The following is a 16,920-nucleotide window of genomic DNA, read 5'->3' on the forward strand; positions in this document are numbered from 1 at the left end:
CACGGAGCTGGAAAATGAAAGACAACAGTTTAAAGAGAATGGGATTTAAAAATTTTTTTTCATCCAGAGGATGGTGGGTTTCTGGAAGTCTCAGGGTCTCTTTCCATGTTGTGATACTCTATAACCTTTCTTGGATCAAAGAGCAAAGATGCCAATGAGGATATAACATCTCATGGCTGCAGTTACAGAAATTGTCATATGTGACTTTGGTCAGGGCTATTTCAATGCAATCAGAGGGTTGGTATCTGTTTGGAGCAATTCAAACAGAGCTTCTGGAAAGAATGCGAGGCAAAATTTACGAGGCAAAATATATCTAAGAACTTTGAAGGGCATAGATTGGAGATGGAAACAATAGTTTAGAAGGGTAGATGTTGAGGTTTGAAGATATTACTAACACTGAGTTGAGGGAAACATTTTGCATCACAGCTAGCAAGAAGGTAAATCTGAATTACAGTAGCGCAGAGGGAAGAGAGTCAAGGTAGTTATAAGAAGCAAGATCAGCTCAGACAGAATATGACAGCTGATACAAAGAAAGCTAGAGAAAGCTCTCAATCCAAGACTACGAAAATAGGGGGGGACTTGGTTGATGATGGCAAAGGGAGAATGCAGAGACAAATGAACAGATTACTTTGATATTAATGACAAGTAAATTCATTAATCTCAGTGTGTAGATGGGAGAATGAATGAGGTTTTAGGAAGCAATTGCTCGTGAAGAAAATTTGCAGGATGAGCTACCTTCTCTGTTCATGACAATAGTGTTGAGTAGCTTTGATAGAATAAAAAAAAAGGCAACATTGCCCAGCTAGCAACCATACTGCACTGCTTGGGCTAAAGGAGACAACCAGAGTGGGAGACAGACAGCAATTAAACTGGAGACAAAGGCATCAAAAGTGGAGGCATAGGAGTGTTTGAGCAATTTGAAGAATGTAGGAATATCAAGACAAATGACTTATCGATGGTTAAACCTTTAGTACATTAATTTTCTCTTTAACTGCATTTCTGCCAGTACTGTCTTGATGAGTATAAGGACATTAGTTTTTAATATCTATGACTTTGGAGCCCAGAAGGGATGTTTCAAGAACATTGTTTTCAAACCAAAGACAGGCTCAACCTGCAACAGAATGTTCATACCAGTCTGACAAGAAAATAGTTAAACTACAGTTGAAAATGCCAAGATTACTACAGCATTTTCAGTTTGTGAAAATAACTTGAAGTATAAAGGAGGAACTATTCAGATTTTACATTTTTTTCTAATTAGTCTTTCTAACATTCAAGGTTAGAGATCTACTGACAGGAAAGTTTCTTTCTTCTGTGGTAGAAAAAATACAGGAGAAAGTGAGGTCTGCAGATGCTGGAGATCAAAGTTGAAACTTTATTGCTGGAACAGCACAGCAGGTCAGGCAGCATCCAGGGAACAGGAGATTCGACGTTTCGGGCACAGGCCCTTCTTCAGGAATGAGCAGAGAGTGTTCAGCAGGAGAAGATAAAAGGTAGGGAGGAGGGACTTGGAGGAGGTGAGGTCACCCTCACCTTGACCTCTTTCCACCTATCACATTTAGCAGTCTTCTTCTTGACCTGCAGTCTTCTTCTTGACCTCTCCGCCTCCATCCTACTCCGACCTATCACCCTCACCTTGACCTCTTTCCACCTATCACATTTCCAACTCCCCTCCTCCAAGTCCCTCCTCCCTACCTTTTATCTTCTCCTGCTGAACACTCTCTGCTCATTCCTGAAGAAGGGCCTGTGCCCGAAACGTCGAATCTCCTGTTCCCTGGATGCTGCCTGACCTGCTGTGCTGTTCCAGCAATAAAGTTTCAACGTAGAAAAATTACAACCAAACTCAAAGATAGCTGATTCAAGAATTAACACTTCTTAACAATTGTTTATTTAGCAGAAGGAATAAGGTTTCTTCAGTTCATTTTTGAATATTGTAAGCAAATTATGTCAAATTCTTAGAAATGAATCAGCCATGTACAATAAGTAACAAGGATTCTTGGCTACAAACAGGACTTGCCTTCCGCTTTGCTCTGCTCTTGCAAATCTTGACTACATCAATTTCCAGTTCCCAAGCCCTGAAATTTTTAATTTATATCAGCTTGTGAAGAGTTATGCCCTATATCCTCTGTTGGGGATTAACACAATTTAGTTTTCACTCGCAAAATTACTTTGTTTCTTAACTTGGACACAAGATAGTATGGAACACAGTATTCTTGAAGTGCTTCGTTGGTGTGTGTCAAAACTTACCCCAAAGATTCCCTGTTTTCTAGCAAGTGAGTTTCCATTCCATGTCCAGAAAAAGACATGTGATTTACCACAAGTTACTATTGTGTTGGGGTCTGTAGGGTGAAAATCAGCAGCAAGTACTGACTCATTGGTACTCTGTTAGACAAAACGTATTGCATTAATCATATGAGCTGGCAAATAAAAATAAATCTCTTTTCTTAGTCACATGAAAATCAGGATTCCTGTACAGGAAACTTTAATTCTCTCTCACTGATACATGATGCAAACTACATTAGCTTGACAAAACTTCCGACTTGAATTTTTAACTTTTCTATTATACAATATTTCTACAATGAAATAATTAGCATTCTTTACAGCGTATTATTTTACTTTTTTTAAAAAAATACTAAACTGAAGAAAATTCTAGGAAATGGAACAGTTTTCTTTACATGAACTGAGTTTCCGGCTACCAATGAGATTATTTCTTTCTCCAATTCAAAAAGAATAACCTATTTTATCCAAGTGAAATTTTAATTTTTTTTAAAAAAAAACCTTGCAGAGACAGGATGTTTCCCCTGGCTGCTGACTCCAGAACCTGGGGACATAATCTCAGGATAAGGGGCAATGTACTTAAGGCTGAGATGAAGAGGAATTTCTTCATTCAGAGTGTGATGAATCTTTTGAATTCTCTACCCCAGAGGGCTGTAGAAGCTCAATCATTACACAGGTTCATGACTGAAATCAATAAGCTTCTGCAGACTACAGATAAGAAGTGGTATGGGGATGGTGAGAGACAGTAGCAAAAAGCATTTGAGAGATGAATATCCATGATCTCAAATGGTGGGGACAGGCTCAATGAGCTCATGAACAACTCCTGCTGCTATTGAGGTGAGAAGTTTGCCTGACAACATCTCAGAATCTTGCAGCACTAATGGAGAACCATTCAGTTTATTCTTCTTTTGCTTGCTATTTGATGGAGTTGCTCAAGTTAGTTTGTGAACACCTATGTCCTAGTGGGATTTATGAAATTCACTTACAAGTTGCAGAATTTGTCTGCTTCTTAAATTAGAGGAAAAGCAGCATGGCTACATTTCTCAAAAGTTGAATACAACAGTATTATTCTAATCCAGCAACCTAGACTTTTATTGATTAGCAAGTATGAACTAGATCAAGTCCACATTTACCACGATGGGTACTGCCAATTTTAATATTTCACTGTAAATGCAAAATCAGGTCAAGTTTACTAAACTTTCATGGATGTTGAACTGCAACAATGAGAATATTTCACTCATTTAAATCAGCAACTTCATGATGTATACTACAAAATGAGAATGACCAAATAGGTTTATTTCTGTGAAGCTCACACACATACCTTTATTTCAGCGATTTTGGACTTTTTCTGCCATTCCCACACAGTAAGCATGTGTTCATTGGAGTCATCGACTACACACAAATGAGTACCTGAGTCCTAATGTTTCAAAAACAAAATAAAAGCACTTGAACACATGTAATGTCAGCCTTATAAAGTTTAATAGTAAAAGATACATAGACAAAGTGAAAACACAAATATATTCAGTACTGGTCAGAAGTTGACATTTGTGTGTGCAAATTTCAAAGTCAAACATAATATTAATGCTGCTTTGTGTTAGATTCAAGACATACACTCCAGATTTGTTTACAGATGTAGAAGCAGGCTTCTGTGCTTTAACTAAGCTTCCACACTCTCAGCTTCCTATGTCGTCTGAAGTCAATTTTTGTTTGAACTAATTTCTTTGATGTCTCTTGTGATGTTTTACTATGACAGAATCTTAAAACAATTTGTTATGAGACAAGCTGCGTGGAAATTTAAATCATAATACATTTAGATTGGAATTGAAGGTAGACAAGTCCCCGGGCCCGATAGCCACATCCATGGGTCTTAAAGGAAATGGCAAGATGTAACTTGTGGGGTGCCACAGCGTTCAGCCCTTGTTCCCCAATTATTTACAATGTAAATGATTTGGATGTAAGGACAGAAGGTACGATAGCCAAATTTTCAGATGAAACTAAAATACGTAGGTAAGTAAGTTGCAGTAATGAAACAAGAAATTTAAAAATGGATATGAATAGATAAGTTGAAGGGACCGAAAGGTGGCAGATGGAGTTTAATTTGGATAAGTGAGAGGTTATAATTTTGGTCAGAAAAATAAAGGAAATTATCTAAATGGAGAGAAACTTCAGAGTTTGGACAAATTTGACTGTTGCTGCTTTACACACCTCCCTCCCTAGCCCTACCTACTGAAAGGCCATTCCCCTCAACAGTATCCAAAGCGGTACACCTGTTTTATAGGTGAAAGGTTACCAGAGATGCCTACACTGTCTGCCTAGTCCTGTTGTTCCACTCCATTGACACCCATTCCTCTCCTGCCTGTGGAGCCTTATTCTTAGAGTGACCACTTCCCTGTGCATGTTATCCACATCCATTTCAGACTCATGGATGCATCACAGTGTCCCCCAAGTACTGCTCCAGCTCTGAAACTCATACTTCCAAGAGCTGCAGTTGGCAGCAACTTTTGCAAACCTTCTTACTCTGGTTACTGGAAATCTTCCCAGTTTTGCACAGAGTAAGAGGAGTATGTCGTGGCTTTGTGCTCTCCTGCTAGGACTACTCCTTTAAATTAAACCTTTTGGAAAATTCTTAATATCAAATAATATCACTCTAATAATACAATATTACTACTCTATGGTCTTATTTCCTGGACCTCGTGACTATAGGACATAATACTTACAAACTATAAACCATAAAATAAAAGACCTTACAAGTTATGAACCATAAAGAAGGAAAAACAAAAGCTCAAAGCATCTCTTTCACTCTGCACCAAATTCCCACTGTAGCTACATACACATTCTCTGGCTGTGCTCTTCCAAACTGCTTGTGTGCAAACTGTTTCTGGTCTGATATGGTTTATAGAATACTTCCACATCAGGATAGTTCCACATCAGGGATGAAATTGAATCTACTTGTATCCATGCCAGTAAAATACACTGCTGGGGTAACAACTTCATACTGTTTCTGAATTAGGTTACGTCATGCTATTTAATTTAAATCTTATTGTTGGGATGCTTGACATTACCCGTAAGAATATCAATCAGAAGATACTGGATCAGTAAACAACTAAAAACTGTAGATGTTGGAAATCAGAAAGCAAAACAGAAATTGCAGGAAAAACTTAAGAGTCCTCAGCAAAATGTTCTGAAGGAGGATCACTGGACCAGAAATATTAACTCTGCATTCTCTCCATAAATGCTGCTGGGTCTGCTGAATTTTTCCAGCAATTTCTGTTTTTGTTACTGGATCACTGCTAGAAGGAATGACCTGAGCTGATTTTATGTTTCCTTGACCTTGCATTCAATTTTGTTTGGCCATGTCCAAGGTGGAGATCAATTTTTACAGTAGAGAGTTAGAGCTGAAAGCCTGGATCATTCTGGTCTGTACAATTTAATGTCCACTGGACTATTTTTGTCTTTTTTGCTGATGTCCTTTATGGTTACATCAAAGTATTTCAGATGGAAGAAGGCAAAATCAACAGTAATTTCTATCAATACATGTGCAGAAGCATTTTCCAATCAGACTTGCCAGCATAAATAATAGTTCCAAGTTGATTTTGACTTAGAGCAACTTTTCCTCTACATCAAATCTGGATATACTGAACAAACATTGTGAAGAATGAATCATTGGTTAAAATATTCAATTTCAAATTTACTGTTCTGCATAGCATCAATTAAAGTAACTAATATCTTTGAACAAAGGTATCAAGAAAAATAAATTATTTATTTTCAAAAGTGACTGTTTCAGCATTTATAACTCTTGACTTATGAGCATGATTAGACAGTACTATTAAATTATCTTTCCATTCGGTGAATACTCAAAGCAAAAGTAGTTCATCCCCAGAAGCAATTGACACGAATGCAAATATAAAACATGCTGCTGTAAAATATGCTGCAATAAATTGAAGTACATTAATGCTTCCATACTTACTGCTTTTGAGAAGGCCAATGAACCAACACCTCGTTCAAAAGTTCCAAGACCAATTATTTGTAGGGTTGCTAGGCTAACTGAATCCCACACTCGCACATGAGGCTGTAGGGGCTGAATAGAAAAAAAGGCTTAAGTATTGAAATGAACAATTGCTTATTTTGCAAACGTATTTTCCACAGTCAAAGTAGAACTACTAAGTGGATAAAGTGGTCACACAAGTGAATAAGGTGGCCAAGAAGACATATGGCATTCTTATGGCATAGAGTATAAAAATTGGCAAGTTATGCTGCAGCTATATAAAATGTTAGTCAGGCCACTTTTGGAATATCGTGTGCAGTGCTGGCCACCACACTACCAAAAGGATGTGGAGGCTTTAGATAGGGTTCATAAACAGTTTACTAGGATGTTGACTGGCTTGGAGAGTATCAGTAATGAGGAGAGACTGGACAAAGTTGGTTTGTTTTCACTTGAATGTTGAAGGATGAGGGGCAACCTGACAGGCATTTACAAAATTATGAAAGACTTGAATACAATGGATAGTCGGAATCCTTTTTCCCCAGGGTTGAAATGTCAATTACTAGGGGACATAGGTTTAAGGGAAAAGGGGGTAAGTTTAAAGGAGATGCGAGGGCCAATATTCTTAAAAAAAGACAGTAGTCAATGCCTGGAGTGTACTGCCAGAGATGGATACAATAGCAATGTTTAAGGGGCATTTTGAAAGATGCACAAGTTGGCAGGAAATCGAGGGATGTTGACCATGTCCAGGCATAATATTTTTAGTTTAGAAAAGCATGGGTAAGCACAGTCCTGGTGAACCAAAGGGCCTGTTCCTGTGCTGTGCTTTGTTCTTTAAGGTGCATAAACAAAATGACTGCATGAGATACAAATGATTCCTTGAAAATGTAGAACACTATGAAAAATAATATTTTGCTCTCTGAATAACCCAGTAAATTTATTTAGCTAAATCACAGACCAAGATAATTTCAGTTTAATCCCTTATTTATATTGAGTCAATTGGCAGCTTGGAAGCATTGTAACAAACTTCAAAAATTTTTTTGAGTTAGGTAACTCAAATTCCCAATTGTTCTTGTGCAATCCTACATGAAGTCACAGTCTAAAGAAGTTTGCAGATGACACCAAAATTGGAGACTTAGTGGACAGCAAAGGTTACCTCAGAGTACAACAGGACCTTGATCAGATGGGCCAATGAGTGATAGGTGGAGTTTAATTTAAATAAATATGAGGTGCTGCATTTTGGAAAGGCAAATCTTAGCAGGACGTATACACTTAATGGTAAGGTCCGAGGGAGTGTTGCTGAATAAAGAGACCTTGGAGTGCAGGTTCATTGCTCCTTGAAAGTTGAGTCCCAGGTAGATAGGATAGTGAAGGCGGCGTTTGGTCAGTGCATTGAGTATAGGAGTTGGGAGGTCATGTTGTGGCTAGACAGGACATTGGAAAGGCCATTTTTGGAATATTGTGTGCAATTCTGGTCTTCCTGCTATAGAAAGGACGTTGTGAAACTTGAAAGGGTTCAGAAAAGATTGACAAGGATGTTGCCTGGATTTGAGCTATAGAGAGAGGCTGAACAGGTTGGGGCTATCTTCCGTGGTACATTGGAGGCTGAGGGGTAGCCTTATAGGAGGTTTATAAATCATGAGGAGCATGGGTCGAATGAATAGCCAAGATCTTTTCCACGAAGTGGGCGAGTCCAAAACTAGAAGCCATAGGTTTAAGGTGAGAGAGGAAATATTTTAAAGTGATCCAAGGGATAACTTTTCATGCAGAGGGTAGTACATGCATGGCATGAGCTGCCAGATGAAGTTGTGCAGGCTGGTACAATTCCAACATTTAAAAGGCATCTAGATGGGTAAATGAATAGGAAGAGTTTGAGAGAGACATGGGCCAAATGCTGGCAAATGGAACCAGATTAATTTAGGATATCTGGTTGGCATAGACAGGTCGTACCGAAAGGTCTGTTTACATGCTGTGTATGTTTATGACAATTATATGGGGTAAGCCATTTAAGACTGAGGGGAGGAGAAATTTCTTCACCCAGAGAGCAGTGAGCCTCTGGAATTCTCTACTACAAAGTGATTGAAGCAAAGATGTTGAATGTTTTCAAGAACAAGATAGATATGGTTCTTAAGGCTTAAGGGATCAAAGGGTATGAGGAGAAAGTGAGAACAGACTGAGTTGGATGATCAGCCAAGATCATATTGAATGGTGGAACATGCTTGAAGGGTTGAATGGCTTACTCCTGCTTCTACTTTCTAGGTTTCTATGAAACCTAGAAGATTATTGTCAAGTTTGGCATTTGTATACCCATTGCAAGGGATCAATATGTTGGACTCTCAACTAAGTTTAATCCAAGAACAACAGATGTACAGGAGAGGATGTTGCGAAGAATAGTAGTAAAATGGATAGGAATGAAGGCTGAAACAAATTAGCACAAAATGCAACTTAAGAAACTGATATGCATGATTAAATGCGAAATATTAGAAACATTACTGAGCATAGAGAGTTACTTAGTTGACTGATTGAGATGCACCCAAAGACTACACCTGCATGTCAGATCAGTACCTGAACATTGCCATAAATAAGTCCAAACTAATTTACACATTAGAGTCTGTAAGAGATTGTAGAGTTGAAGTCAGACAACATGGAGTGAATTGAAAGCAAGGATGAGGTTAAGGAGGACAGGGATAATGGGCAAGTCAGACAGCATATGGGCAGCAATGCTTAACCTAAGATGGAGTTTGTAACAAATGAATGATTTGAGGTCAGAAAGAAAGAGATCAGAGCCAATTATCAAATGTATGGGTAAAGATCTAATTGGAGATGGGGATTGATGTAAGATCAGAAATCAGCAATTCGGAGCAGGTAGAATGCTTACAACAGACCAAAAGACAACAAGGAGTGATAGAGACAAATAAATAATAGGTACAGAAAACAGTCTATACTGCTCACCTAGTTATGAGGAAGGAAATTAAATAATTAGAGTGGGCACCCCCTACGGGTTACTCTAATCCTTTCTCTTCCCTACAAGATATTAGTATACAGAAACTGAATAAAAGGGAAAGAGAAGTTTTCTTCTGCAGCAAGGTTTTCAGAGATTTCCTGACCAAAAGAAATAATCTGTATTACTTTCACTGCAATTGACCCCTTTCACAATTGTTTAAAATATTCACGGACAAAGCTTTTGTGAATTGGTACTGGCTCACTGAATACTTTCCGTAGCTTCCACCTTTCTGAAATAAATTTAATTCAGTCTAAGAGACCCTTACAGTTAGAGTTCACTTTACTGTTGGACTGCACTGGCTTTCATTTCTGTATCCAGAGTATAGTTCAACCAACCACACATGCAAAATTAAAATGTAACAGCTTAATTTTACAGCAGAGCATCATATTTCGTGCCAGATAATAGAGAATAAACTTTAAGATGAGACATATTATGAAAATTGTAGAATCGTAGAGAACAGAAAAGACCCTTCAGTTCATTGACTCTGTACCACCAAAAAAGAACTGTTCTAGAACATTAGTCTCACTTTCCCACTCTAGATCTATAGCCTTGAATGTATGAGCACTTTAAGTGCTCATCCAAGTACTTTTTAAAGCTAAAGTTTCCAGCCTCAACAATCCTCCCTCGCAGGGTATTCCAGACTTCCACCATCCTCTTTTCCTCAAATCCCCTCTAAATCTCTTGCCTCATACTTGAAAACTATGCTCCCTAGTTACTGACCTTCATCTAAAGAAAAAAGCTGCTTTCTATGCTCCTTATAATCTTATCCACCCCGTCAGGTCTTCTCTCAACCTTCCATACTCCTAAGAAAACCATCCAAGATTATCCACTGTTTCTTCATAACTGAAATACGCCATCCCAGGCAACATTCTGTTGAATCTCCTTTGAACCCCCGTCCAGCGCAATCAGATCCTCCCTTTAATTTGATATCCAGAACTACATACTGTACTCCAAAAACAGAGTTCTGTTCAGCTCCAACACGATCTCCCTGATATTATAATCTATGCTACAACTGATAAAGGCAAACCTCCCATATGCCTCCTTAACTATCCTTTTCTATTCTCTCATGGAACATGAGCATTGCTGATTGCTAATGCTCATCCCTAGCTGCCCTTGAACAAATGGTGGTGAGCTAGCTTCCCGAACTGCTGCAGTCCAAGGGACGTAGGTTGACTCGCAATGCCCTTAGGGAGGAAATCCCAACATTTTGACCCAGCAATACTGAAGGAACAGCAATATATTCCTGGCTGAATACATTTTAAAGCAATAACAGTACTTACTCTTCCATCTTTATCTACACCAGCTATCTGTCCTGTTGCAATCTTGATTTTGTCTGGATGAACTGCAAGGCTGCAATAAATTAGTCGAAACAGCATTAAGTACCTTAACACATTCTGCAAAAAAAAAGTTTTCATTTAGTATGCAATCATTTGCTGTGGGATAGTTTTTGTTCAGTGAACACAACTGTCAATCTTGGCTCTAGCTGAAATACGAGTGTCCAAGAATTACACTTCTAAATGGATCAAAGTCAATAGAATAAAATCCTGAAGGAAAGTTCTTTTTCATTTGACATCAAATTTAATCCACAGCTTTCTGATCCCTTGGGGAACACCAATTTTCTTGCAAGTCAATATCATAGTGATTCAACAGTTAGCAATTCTAGCTGGAATTTTCTGCCACTTACAACTGTTTTTCTACTTTTTAAATTGCTTTGAAGCAAATTTCCAGTAACAGAACTCTAATTTAAGATTAGAAAAGTTCAGCCAATCCTTGTTACATCATCATCATTTGGTCGTATCTTTAAAATAGCAGCTTAAGCTTTCACTCTCTTCATCACAGACAACTATCATTTCAGTTCGTTCTACTTAGAGGATCCACGCCAGAGACTTGCTGAGGCCACATACAAAAAATACTAGGTGGGACAGTGCCTCAGCAGTTAGTACTGCTGCCTCACAGCATCAGGATCCCACGTTCAATTCCAGCCTCGGGCAACTGTCCATGTGGAGTTTGCATGTTCTCCCCCTTGTCTGTGTGGGTTTTCTTCCACAGTCCGAACATGCTCAGGTTAGGTGGGGTGGCAAGATAAAATTGTCCCACAATGTCCAGGGACATGCAGACCATGAGCCATGGTAAAGCAGACTTCTGGAGATAGGATAGGGAGTTGGGTCTGGAGCGAATGTTTGGAGGACTGGTGCAGATCCAATGGGCTGAATGACCTCTTCTTACACTAGGGATTCTATGCTGAACAGATCTTTACTATTTTACTGTTTCGAATACTTTTCAACTTAGTTGATTTGTAAAGCATGTACGTTGTTGTGTATCTATAATCCACAAGCCTGATATTACCCTACATGTTTCCAACACATTGTCGCTGGTTACACATTCAACAGTACTAAATAGGGTCAGGATGGGAAAATTTGCACAGCCATAAGTATGATGCCGAGATGTGTGTCACTCATGCTGCAACACAATTTTAGTTCCAAGTATCACAAATTTTGTGCAATGTCACATTGTAATCCTGGCACAGTAATTTACTGAGAATTGGACTATGACAAGCTTATTAAATTTTTGTTGGGATTTCTTGTACACCAGGATGAGCAGCAGTATTCCACACCGCCCTGTGGCCCAACATTTCAACTTCTCCTCCCACTCAGCCGAGGACATGCAGATCCTGGGCCTCCTTCACCGCCGCTCTCTCACCACTCGACGCCTGGAGGAAGAATGCCTCATCTTCCACCTCGGAACACTTCAACCTCAGGGCATCAATGTGGACTTACCCTGCAGGCACTCTGCCTCTATTCCTGAAGAAGGGCTTTTGCCCGAAACGTCGATTTTCCCGCTCCTCGGATGCTGCCTGAACTGCTGTACTTTCCAGCACCACTCTGATCTAGATTCTGGTTTCCTGCATCTGCAGTCATTGTTTTTACCGAGCAGCAGTATTCATCTGGTCCTAGCAAAAATTAATTTGACTACCTTTGTATGGCAGAACAGACTCAAAAGACTAAGTGGCTTACTTCTGTTCTTCCCACATACCAGAGCTGACAGCTCCTTGAAGTTTCCTTTTGAGACATCTGGCATTTGATTACCAACCAATGAGCCACTAGAAACATTTCCTCCTTATTAGCTATCAAAGCAGTGTATGATTTTCAACATCAATATTCTCTGAACCTCCTACACAAAAAGGAAAACAACCTCAGTTTTCCCAGAAACAAAAACAAAATCTGCTGAAAAATCTCAGCAGGTTTGGCAGCATCTGTGGAGAAAAATCAATTACGATTTCAGGTCCAGTGACATCCCTTCACAACTGAATGGGCTTTTTCAGGTTTCTCACAATCGAAGTCCCTCATTTCATGTTTTCATGAAAACTCTTTCATCATTCCTCCAAGGCAATGAACACATTAAAAAAATGAAATCTCAAATGTAACACAATACTCCAGCAGAGGTCTGAGTGGGCAGGTTTAAACTCTACCGTCACTGATTCGTGACCTCTTTTGATGCAAGAATCTTGTGAAATAATTTCGGGTCCATATACATCGGGTATTGAGCGTCAGCCGAAATATGTGCAAGTTGTGTTGATTTCTAATTGGAAAATATAAAAAGTTGGCTGGCTCGATTTAAACAAGACCTCAAAAATATGCCTTTTAGGTTTGAACTCCTCCATCCTAGTGAAAAGACATCTGCTATTCACCTTATCTCTGCCCTCATAATTTTATAAAATCTGTATCATGTCAGCCCTCAATTTCATACATTCCAGTGAAAAAAGTCCCAGCCTACCCAGCCTCTCCTTATAACTCAAACCTTCCAGTCCCAGCAACATCTTTGTAAATCGTTCTGAAACCCTATCCAATTTAATGCTATCCTTCTTATAGCAAGGTGACCAGAACTGTATACAATACTCCAAAAGTGGCCTCACCAACATCCTGTACAACAACAACGTGACATCCCAACTCTGATACTCAATGGTCTGAGTATTGAAGGAAAGTGTGCTAAAATGCCTTCCTAATCACCCAGTCTGTGACACAACTTTCAAAGAACAGTATACCTGAACCATTCAGTCTGTCTGACAACACTTCCAAGGTCCTCCATTAACTGTAGGAGTCTGACCCCTGTTTATCTTACCAAAATGCAACATCTCGCATTTATCTAAATTAAACTCTGCCTGCCACTCCTCAGCCTGTTGGCCAAATTGATCCAAGATTGCTTTGTAATCTTGGATAATCTTCCTCACTGATGACCACACCTTCAATTGTGGGGTCATCTGCAAACTTACTAATTATACTTCCTAAATTCTCATCAAAATCATTGAAATAAATGACAAAGTGGACCCAGCATGGATCTTTGCGGAAAATCGGTGGTCATAGGCTTCCAGTCCAAAAACAATTCTCCACCACCACCCTCTGTCTCCTACCATCAAGCCAATTTTGTATCTAATGGGCTAACCAGTCTACCACTTGGAACCTCGTTAAAGGCTTTACTTAAGTAAATGTTAACAACATCGACCACTCTGCCTTCATTTATCTTTCTGGTCACATCCTCAAAAGACTCGATAATCAAGTTTGAGAGGCAAATTTCCCACACACAAAGCCACACTGACTGTTCCTAATCGGTCTCTGCCTCTCCAAATACACACAAATCCTATCTTTCAGAATCCCCTATCCAACAACTTATCTATCACTGATGGCAGAGTCACAGAGTTCCCAGGCTTCTCCTTACAGCCTTTCTTTAAAAAAGGGCACATCAACCACACTCCAGGCTCTGGCACCTCATGTGTGGCTGTAGATTTCTGCTCGGGACCCTGCAATTTCTTCCCTAGCTTCCTGCAATGTCCTGGGATACATTCGATCAGGCCTTGGAGATTTATCCAACCTTATGTTTTTTAAAGACCTCCAGAACTTCCACTTCTGTAATATGGAAGGTTTTCAAGACATTTGTTTTCAACATTTATTTCCCCCAAGTTCCCTAGCCTCCATGTCTTTCACCACAGTTAATACTAACAAAATGTTTATTTAGTATCTTTCCTGTCTCCTGTGGTTCAACGCTCATTGATTTTAAGAGGTCCTGTTCTCTCCCAAGTTGCTCTTCTTGTATTCGCAGAATCTCTTTGGATTATACTCTCATATCCCTCTTTTTGCCCTCCTGATTTCCCTCTTAAGAATGCCCATACTCCCCTTACACTCTTCTGGGAAATAACCTGATCCCAGCTGTCTGTTCCTGACATAGGCCTCTTTCTTATCATCGACCAGAGCCTCAATGTCTCTATTCACCCATTGTTCCATGATCCTATAAGCCTTTGCCTTCACGCTAACAGGAACATATGTTTTATCTCACTTTTGAAAATCTCCCACTTGACAGGCATTGCTGCAAACAGTCTATGCCAGCCATTGTTTGAAAGTTCCTGTCTCATACCATTGACATTGGCCTTACTCCAATTTAGAACTTTAACTTTTATACAAGGTCTATCCTTTTCCATAACTATTTTAAAACTAATAGAATTATGATCACTGCTCCCAAAATGCTCCTCCACAAACACTTCAGTCACTTGCCCTACCTTATTTCCCAAGAGATGTCCAAGTTTTGCTCCTTCTCTAATAGGTACTTCTACATATTTACCAAGGCAATTTTCTTGAACACAACTTCCTCCCAATCTAAGCCCTGAACAAATATATTGATCATTGTGGGGGAGAATGGAAAAAAAGAGCATATCACAGCAAAGTCCCAAGTTGATTGGTCAGTGAGTATCTACCTTAAGGATGTGTGCATATAGCTGGGTTAGTTCACTACTTTTAAAAAAAATGCATATAAATGTCTAGATTATTAAGAACCCCAGAAATTTTACTTATTTTAGCTAACTCTATGAAATGCATAGGAGAAAAAATGGATTGGTGAATAAGGTTGAGTGATCTGAGTTCCTAACAATTAATTTATAGAGAATAGTCTAAAGGCAGGCTAAGATTGTTAGGGGAGTTCAATTGTGTGAAACATCCCTCCAGGGAGGCATGTGGAATCATTAATGGCTCATGTGACCTACATGAACATGTGCAGAAAATGACTCATCTGTGAGAAGGCGTCCATTATCCCTTCTTATATTGACTAATGCATTTTCTGCATAAGAATACAAAAACTAGGAGCAGAAACAGGCAATATAGGCCCTTGAGCCTTCTCCACCATTTAAAATGATTATGGCTGATCCCATCGCGGCCTCAACTCCACTTTCTCGCCTGCTCTTCATTATCGTTCAACCCATCGATAATTAAAAATTTGTCTCCTTCTTAAATTTACTCCATGTCCTGGCATCCACCATACTGTCATGTAATGAATTCCACATATCCATGACACTGAGAAAATTAATTTCTCTTCATCTGTTTTAATATGATCAGTTGAAGAAACCAGAACTCCAGCAATTTTCAGGACAGGGATTGTAAAGAGTCAAAAGATCAGGGTCCACTTTGATATCAATGACTTAAATTAAGGGATAAAGTCCTGAAAGCGGAGTTTAGGGAGCTAGGAACAAGACTGAAAACCAAAAATTCTAAGACAGTAATCTCATTGCTTGCAGTCCCACATGCAAGTATAGAAATAATATGATTGCACAAATTAACATGTAGGTGGAGTAATGACGCAGGAGGGAGGGCTTTAGATTTCTGGTCAGATGAACCTTTGTGAGGATGGTTACACCTTAGCAGGACTCACACTGTCATGGGTATTTTCTTGTGGGTTAAAGATAGTTTGTCAATGGGTTGGAGCCAGAGAGGTAATACATATAAATTGGTGACAGAAACTTAAGTAAATAGGTATGATCTAGTTGCCATGAAGTAGGCATGGCTGAAGTGTGACCAAGGTTGGAATTTGAATACTCAAGGGCATTTGATATTTAGGAAGGGCAGGCAAAAAATAAAAAAGAACTAAAACTATTATAAAAACATGCGATAACTGGATATTTCAAATTTTGGTCAGCAGTGAACATATAGTGTCTGTTAGTTACTATCGTTATAATTGTCTGCAGTGGTTCCTTGGACAATGACAATATGACTTACAATTATTAGACAGTCAAAACAGTATTCCAGACTCCAAACTTATAAAATTAAAAATTCAGTGCCAAAGAGGTTTTTCATAAGAAATTATGACTTGTCACAATTAGACATTCACACACATTTGAATGAACAAGCCTGTTCCCTGCCATGTTAAATGAATACAGTAAGTACCAGAATGTCATGTTTGAACACAGTCTTTCAAGGTAACAGTGTAATAAATAACATGGAGGAACAGATTAAGTCAGACAGCAACATCCTGATGTTTGTATTTAACAGTACATACAGGTTGTTCTGCTGTAACGCGTGAGGAGAAAGTGAGGTCTGCAGATGCTGGAGATCAGAGCTGGAAATGTGTTGCTGGAAAAGCGCAGCAGGTCAGGCAGCATCCAGGGAACAGGAGAATCGACGTTTCGGGCATAAGCCCTTCTTCAGGAATCCTGAAGAAGGGCTTATGCCCGAAACGTCGATTCTCCTGTTCCCTGGATGCTGCCTGACCTGTTGCGCTTTTCCAGCAACACATTTCCAGCTGCTGTAACGCGTGTTTTGTCAGCATGAATTGGCTATAAAGTGATTGATGAATTGTGGACATTCTTTGTGGACATTGTTTGTGGGCATCTACTGAATGGGTA

At 39.2% G+C, this 16,920-nt stretch overlaps 1 protein-coding gene across 6 annotated transcripts in view; it reads right to left on the minus strand.

Moving 5' to 3' along the window:
- LOC122552779 (echinoderm microtubule-associated protein-like 4) overlaps positions 1-16,920 on the minus strand; it is a 299,840-nt gene that overhangs the window by 61,764 nt on the left and 221,156 nt on the right. For all 6 annotated transcript variants that reach the window (XM_043695706.1, XM_043695703.1, XM_043695705.1 and 3 more), the window contains 4 exons: positions 10,541-10,610; positions 6,242-6,352; positions 3,596-3,691; positions 2,245-2,379 (listed from right to left, as the gene is read on the minus strand). In XM_043695706.1, the coding sequence (XP_043551641.1) occupies positions 2,245-2,379; positions 3,596-3,691; positions 6,242-6,352; positions 10,541-10,610 (412 nt within the window). The remainder of the gene's footprint in view (positions 1-2,244; positions 2,380-3,595; positions 3,692-6,241; positions 6,353-10,540; positions 10,611-16,920) is intronic.

Source organism: Chiloscyllium plagiosum, chromosome 9 (genome assembly GCF_004010195.1).
Source record: "Chiloscyllium plagiosum isolate BGI_BamShark_2017 chromosome 9, ASM401019v2, whole genome shotgun sequence".
Lineage (NCBI taxonomy): Eukaryota > Metazoa > Chordata > Chondrichthyes > Orectolobiformes > Hemiscylliidae > Chiloscyllium > Chiloscyllium plagiosum.